We start from the raw sequence: 7,387 nt of genomic DNA, 5'->3' as shown, positions 1-7,387 counted from the left end.
ACGGTTAGAGAATTCAAATGCATACAATAAACATGAAATACAAAGAAAACATCAAAAATGAAAATAAACACTCTTATACCTTCTCTTCTCCTTCAGATTGAGCCTTTGGTGAAGTGGAATTGCGTCCTTGCTCTATTTGATTGGATTGTCTCCTTGATGAATGGAGATTGAGCTCCAATACACAACAACAAGGGGATACAATGGATGGATTGATGATGTTGCTCAACATGAGATGAATTTGGCATTTTAAGGGTGCTATGGATGATTTCTAAATCTCTATGGGAAATATAAACTTGCATAAAGATGAGATGAATTGTGAAGGGAGGAGACTCCGATTTATAGATTGGAGGAGGTCCAAATGAAGGGCCAAGATTGATTTGAGATGGAGGGTGGAGATTGAAAGAAGGTGGGAGAGGATTGAGAGGACAAGGTGTGGGGATCAAGAGATTTGCCATAAAGGCATTTCTTGTCTCCACATCCTACAAGGTAGATGGGGAAGAGATCCCCAAGTACATTGGGAAGGGAAAAGGAATATAAAATTCCTTGTGGAATGAGGAGAGGAATTAAAAATTCCAAGAATAAGGGATGTGTGGGAAGAATAAAGGAAAAAGGAATTGAAAATTCCTCGAGAAGAGAGGGCATGGGGATGTGGAAAGGATTTGAAATCCTTTGACATGACCAAAGTTGGTGCATTTAAGGTTTGGAAGGTGAGAGGGGAAAGCCATTTATGGCAAATAGTTGACTTGCTCCTAATCAAGGTGATTAGGAATGTGCAAATGATTAAGATGAGTCATTAGGTGGATTAATGAGAGATTAGAGCACAAGTGGGAAAGTTAGGAGAATGCGACATGAGAGAGCATGAGTGGAGAAATATAAAATTGAGAGATAATGATAAGCATGATTATAGAATAATTAATTAGGCTAAATGAGAATTAGAGAAAGTGATTTGAAGAAATCACCTTGGTTAGGTTAATTAATTAGAACTAATTAAGTGGGGATTAGAAGAAATAATGATTTAGATGACTTTAGAGGAATGGGGAAATAATTAATTTATTGATACTAGTGGACTATAAATTTGATTTAAATAATTTTAAGAAGAATAAGGGTAAACATAATTAAATAATTAATTATGTAGAAAGACTCAAATTAATTAAATATTTAATTTAATTAATTTTAGACATCTACAAAAAAGTCATCCTCCATTGTGGTTTTTCAATGCTCCATTCTTTCTAAAGATTGACTTCATGTAAAGGAACAACTGAACTTGTGAATGCTTCAATTCTTCATTCGACAAACTTCTAGATAAATTGAGGTAATAATGTAGAGTAGGCAAGAATTAAGTAACCCACCCATGCTAATTTTAGTAAACAACCTATTATGATAAGGAACCCTCTTTGGTATTTCAACAACCCATAACATTCATAGAAGTAAATAAAATTCTTGCATTTCTAGATTATGAGAAACAAACAACACTTCTTAGAATCAATCAAAACTATAACATTCTTCACTATCACCTATTTATGTTAATACCATTAGAGAAAAGTAAACATATATTTGTAATTAATTCAACAACCCCAGTAATAGATCAAGATGTAGAGCCATTTCCAAAAAAAGAGTAAGTAGAGACAATAGTAGAGGGAGCAAGGACAAAACCTCGTCTAACATACCTTCTTGTTCAATAGATAGCTATAACACCCCTTCAAGTTTATAGACACTAAGGCATTGATGACAAATAAAATAACAACATAGATAAAAATTTACAATTTATCTACATATATAAAAAAATAAAAAAATAAAATCTCAATTTATCTACATATAAAAAAAAGAACTAAAATTGTCTTACAATCCAACCTTCTTATATTTATAATAATGTAAATTCCAATATTACAATAGGGGAAGTGTACCAATAGCTCTATAGCTAATTTCATGCACCCACAAATCTTAAATGGTAGATCAAATTCCATGATTTTTTGTTGTTGTCTCCATATGTAACTTAATTGCTTATGGCTATTGTTCTAGCTTTCGGGTAATAACGATGCACCTTGTGGGGTCCATTATGCACACAAGGGTCAAAAGAGTGGAACATTATTCAGTTCCATGTGTGATATCTCTCGGCATTATTTTAGGTATGTTGTTTTTAGAATATAAGTATATTAGTTTTAGTTTCTTTAAAATTAATAATTGAAAAATTAAATGAACAAAAAATAAAGGAGATTAGATAAACAAAAAATGAACTATATAATTGAACATGGAAATACCCTTCCGCTAACAATAACCCAAATTCCTTCCTGCTCTTCTTCCTTTCTATATATTTGGAATGAAAAGCTAGTCCATGAGCAATCCTCCATGGCCCCCACCATGTGGAAATTCGCAACGACAATTACGCCAATTTCTAAGGGTCCTCCTCAGTTTGTAATATTACGCCCGGCTTTTCGGCATAATCCTGAACAAAATTACAGAATATTCGACTTACTTTCAAGAAAATAAATAAAAACGTAGAGTAGTCATTAATTTAAAAAGGAGTTGAATACCCACTAACGACAACAATAATTACTAGGCATCGTTCGTGCTTACGCATATAGTTCAACAAATAAGGACTCTGGAGCAACACAGTTAGCGTGTGAAACGATTTAAAGAGCAGCCAGTGGTCACATGAAAGCATATCACCGGCTTAAAAACACCAGATCCGAGCGGTCTCCATCCAATAATGCTCTCACGGGCCGGCACAATGTTAATGGCCTAATTATTTAAGCCGTTTACTGCCGCCACAGTATTTTAAATTTCTCTTTCCCGAAGTTAAGGCCTGAGTAAAGCAAAGCAAATGGTGGGCCAAAGGGTGGCAAATTCTCCTCGTTTGTTTCAGCTGCTTTTTATTTTATTTCGGCTGTGGTAAATGTTCGTTTCCCGCTTTGTTTTTCAAGATGCGTTTTCTTTCTAACCACGATTCCAACGATTGTAATTCTTCTTGAGAAGAGAGTGGAAATCTGGAGAAAAAAAGGGGAAATTTTGTTGAAGAAGTTGTCTGCGGATTTTGCGTTTTTTTGTCACCGATTTAATTCGGTAATTGTGATTTCTTAAGCCAAATTTCGGTTGCAGTTGAATGGCAGAGGCGCTGGCATGTTGAAATCGTCATATATTATTATTAGTTTTCTTGATCTTCTTGTATTCGTCTTGTGGTTTGGTAATATTTGGCTTTTTGCGCTCTCAGTTTAGTAATTTCGTACCTTGTTTTCAATTAGTTTGGTTGCAATGTCCGCCCGGCTGTGACGCGTGAAAATGATTTGTTTTAGGGGAAAGGCTACAAGTCTTGTTCTGCTTCGTAATTGTTTTTTTAATGTAGGCTTTGATGTTAGTTTTTTGAGTTGTTGAAGAATGTTTAAATGTTTTGTTGAATTTTAGAATTATTGTATTTTTGTTACAGAATGAGGAATTTGAACGCTGAGCAGAGAATTTTTTCTCAGTCGGCTGCTGCTATTAATGTGGATTATGGAGTTCCAGATTTCAAAATGATGCCTGTTGCTGCTCCGGCCTCTCTTTGCAATAGGGTGTTGCAAGCTTATCCATGTATGGATGCTTTTATTCTTGATTTTCTAACACATTCTTTCTGTATAATATGTCGCGCAGAGTTTTTATGCATAAAAAATTCTTGAATCTGTAGAGGTTGTCAAATTCTGATCTTCTTCCGTAAATACAGGTCAATAGATGATAAGATGTTCTGGAATTTCCATCACTTACAGAGAAAAAACTTTAAATATACAATAATATACAATGTTTTTGTAAATACGCAACAAAAATATTGAGCTTTTTGTTAAACTTCTGTGTTTTCTGAGTGTGCATGCTTTCCGTTGAATTCACTCCAGTTCCAGCAATTTTCTATGTCGTAAATACATTAAACTTTATTCTTTGTATTTCTGTTCACCGCATAAATCCTTACAGAACTGAATACGAGCCAAAACTGTAAAGATTCTGTTATATATACTATTTCTGTCAATATAAGGTGAAAAGCTTTACAATTTTCTGAAACCAACCGTTAAAGTTTTGAAAGCATTAATGAATATACGCTTGTTTTATTTACATTTAATACACCAAAAGCTCTAAATACTGGCTTTATTTAGCTGAATGCTGTGTCCGGTAATTTCAATATTTATATAAACAAATAGTCAAATGCGATATATTGTTGTAGCAGCATTTTGGTAATGTGTGTAGATAATTCTGGCTATGAATAGATGATTTTACCACGAACAGCAGTTTGTTGACTCTTGTGTATGCATTTTATTTGTGTAAACTAAAATGTGATCTCTAAAGGTTGTTGCTTCGATCTAAGTGATTTCTTTTCTGTAATTTGAAAATTTATGCGAAATTTTGTTAAATGTGAATAATTAAGTGAATTCCATTCTTGCTTTGGAATAATTTGTTCAGTTGAGGGTTCCACGTTTGAGATGGCAACATGTGAGCCGTTTTATCCATCAATGGCGGAGTTCAACACAAACATGTGGATGTGTGAAAATAAAAACAAGAAAAGGCTCCGAGAATCATATGAGCCGATTAACTTTGTCTCCTTAGAAGGCGGCCTTATGGCAAATCCTTTCAACATGCACCAGCAATCCTGCGTTTCCACAGCCTTGCATCTCAACTTCCAAGAGAATCTCGCAAATTATATCAACTCATCAGACTTCAACAATATTACGCCTAACAACAACACAATCTGTGCAAGCAAGAATCTGGCTGCTGAGATTCAACGCCAGAACGACGCAACTGAGCAGTTAATAAGACTGGAGGTAAATAAATTTTAGCTGAAAGAAAATCTTTAGAACATTAGATCACTACAATTCAATTAAAATAATTGCACAGTTTCCTGCCAGAAACTCTACAATTCATTTCACGAACTCTTGAAATATCATTTCTTTAACTAATAAAACTTTTAACTCTTCGTTCTTTGTCATTCCTGATCAGCAAGGACGAACGAGGCAACTTCTACTGGAAAAGACAGAAAATCATTGCAAGGCGTTACTGTGCTCTGTTGCTTTAGCAGTATCGTGGAAGCTGCGGGAGAAGGGTTTAGAGCTTCTTCGCATGAATCGCAAGAACATGGAGCTGGAAGAACAAATAAGAGGTCTCGCCATCGAATCCCGGGCATGGAAGAAGCGTGCCAAATGTTGCCAAGCAATGGCCGTTGCCCTCAAACTGCAGATTGAGGAAGTGAACAAAGAAGGCAGCGGAGACAGCGAAGAGGAGGCCTTCAATGCCGTGCCTGACATCTCCTCTTCCTCGTGTCAAATAATTCACAGCACAAACAACAACAATAGTAGCATTTATACTAATATTTTCATAGAAAACAGAGATCTGAAGATGCAGAGGAGTTGCAGGCTTTGCAGGAGCAAAGAGGTAAGAATGCTGCTACTGCCCTGCCGTCACCTATGCCTTTGTAAACACTGTGACAGCATATTAGACGTTTGTCCACTCTGCTCTGCTCACAAAACTGCAAGTGTAGAGATTGAAACAACATAATAGTTTATCAGTGTTTCTCAGAACGGTATAAAAGTATTACGCCAGAGTTGAAACTTTTACAATTGTTTGCTTTTAAAATCATATTAAATTATAGATTTTAATATATAGTTTTTATTAATTAATTGCAAATTTCAATATAAATTAAGCGGCTAAACTGTGATAGGTGTCGATTTTATTATTTTAATTTAAATGATTTTAAAAACTTATTAAATATTAAAGTGTTATTTCATTTATTATTCAATATGTTATTTGGTTGGTTTTTACATTTTTGTATGATAGGTGTTGTATTTGGCAATTGCCATTCCTTATAAAGTGGACACGTCTTCGTTAGGGTATGATGTTAGCAGCGGCTGCTCAATATTTTTAGGAATTATTTGTGAAACAACTGGCCCCATGAATATTGATCTTTGCTGCTTATTTTTAAATAAAACATCTTAATTTTGTATTAATAGTGTTAATACTAATTCCCATTACATATCTTTGAAGGCCAAACCCATAGCTTGACATTTTTGTTAATAAGTAGTTGTTGCTTATTTCCAGCCCCACTTTTCTTTCATAGCTTATTTTTAATTCCTAAACAATTGATGCACCACCAAAATAGGGAAAGATTCTAAATTATCCCCTTTTCACAATTTTAAAGTTGCATGGGAACACTTAAGTGCTTAAATTTACTTAAGCAAAAAATAGAGTTAAGGAGTCTCATGGGAACATGGGGTTATGGTTTGTTTTAATGTTGTAATCTTCATCTTTCTCTTCATTTTTATATATTTTGTTGATTAAATAAATTTATAAGAAAATAATTATTTATATATAAAAAATAAAAATAAATTTTTAAAATTCTAATATTATTTTTATAACTAATATCTATTTAAAAAAAAATCTATTCAAATTAAGTTGAGAAATATTTTCTTAGATAAATTGACTTGAAAATAGAAACCACCAAAAGGATATCTAGGTAAACATTATTTAGATACTACTTTTCTTAAAAATATGTATGCTAGTAGCATTTGTAGATTGAACATGTAAACAATATTATTTTAATGACTGACATATATTTGTTTGTATAATAATAGTGTAGTACTTTAGATAACATAATATTAGAGATAATGAAGATGGTTTAATAATATTATAATATGCATTATTTCATATTTATTGAAAGAGATTTCTAAGAATTACATTACATTAATGATCAAATATAAATGATAGCATTATTTTTGAACCTCTTAATGAATTTAGATTGATATAACCACACATCTAATTTTTTTTTTTTCCCCTATCAAAAATGCCTTTTGAAAGAGTCAAGCCTTGTGATTTACAATGTATTGTTAATCGTCAAGGTAATATTAAGAGTCAAAAATGCCTTTTGAAAGAGTCAAGCCTTGAGATTTACAATGTATTGTTAATCGTCAAGCTAATATTAAGAGTATCTGGATTGTGCAACCCCTTTGTATTGGTATAATTGAAATTGTATGTTGGTCTTATAATGATAGTTTCAAGTAATTATCAAATTTAGACATAACATATACTAGTTAATTTGGCGGTATACTTGTAGGTTTATATATTATTTTGTAAACATACCCTAGAATTTCATATAGAAGACTTTCTTCTATCCAAATATTAAATTCAATATTACCCTTGCATCCCTAGAAATTAATATGTTTATATCAAGTTCATCATTTTTCTTTTTCTTTTTAGTGCACAACCCCACCCACTTTTGTTGAAATGCTACGTGTTATAGGGTGATTTGATGAATACAATTTTATTCTATTGTGATTGTGCACATTATCATTTATGGTAAACAAATGAATACTATTATCAAACACTTCATTGGTTGTTGTGCTTATTTTAACATTGATCCTTGTTGTTAATAACTTCAAGT

General features: G+C 32.9%; 1 protein-coding gene across 2 annotated transcripts; it reads left to right on the top strand.

Annotated features, from left to right (window-relative positions):
- Positions 1 to 2,602: 2,602 nt before the first annotated feature.
- On the top strand, positions 2,603 to 5,630 carry LOC131050613 (BOI-related E3 ubiquitin-protein ligase 1). Of its 2 annotated transcripts, none has more exons than XM_057984807.2 (4): positions 2,603 to 2,889; positions 3,422 to 3,564; positions 4,420 to 4,778; positions 4,954 to 5,630. In XM_057984807.2, exons 2-4 carry the CDS (start codon positions 3,423 to 3,425, stop codon positions 5,506 to 5,508), a joined length of 1,056 nt encoding a protein of 351 aa, XP_057840790.2. In that variant the 5' UTR covers positions 2,603 to 2,889; position 3,422; the 3' UTR covers positions 5,509 to 5,630. The 2 variants fall into 2 exon arrangements, with proteins under 2 accessions (XP_057840790.2, XP_057840791.2); XM_057984808.2 differs by lacking the exon at positions 2,603 to 2,889 and adding an exon at positions 2,896 to 3,060.
- Positions 5,631 to 7,387: the final 1,757 nt, after the last annotated feature.

Source organism: Cryptomeria japonica, chromosome 8 (genome assembly GCF_030272615.1).
Source record: "Cryptomeria japonica chromosome 8, Sugi_1.0, whole genome shotgun sequence".
NCBI classification, from domain to species: domain Eukaryota; kingdom Viridiplantae; phylum Streptophyta; class Pinopsida; order Cupressales; family Cupressaceae; genus Cryptomeria; species Cryptomeria japonica.
Note: the sequence above shows the minus strand (reverse complement) of the source record. Positions and strands in the feature narration are given on the sequence as shown.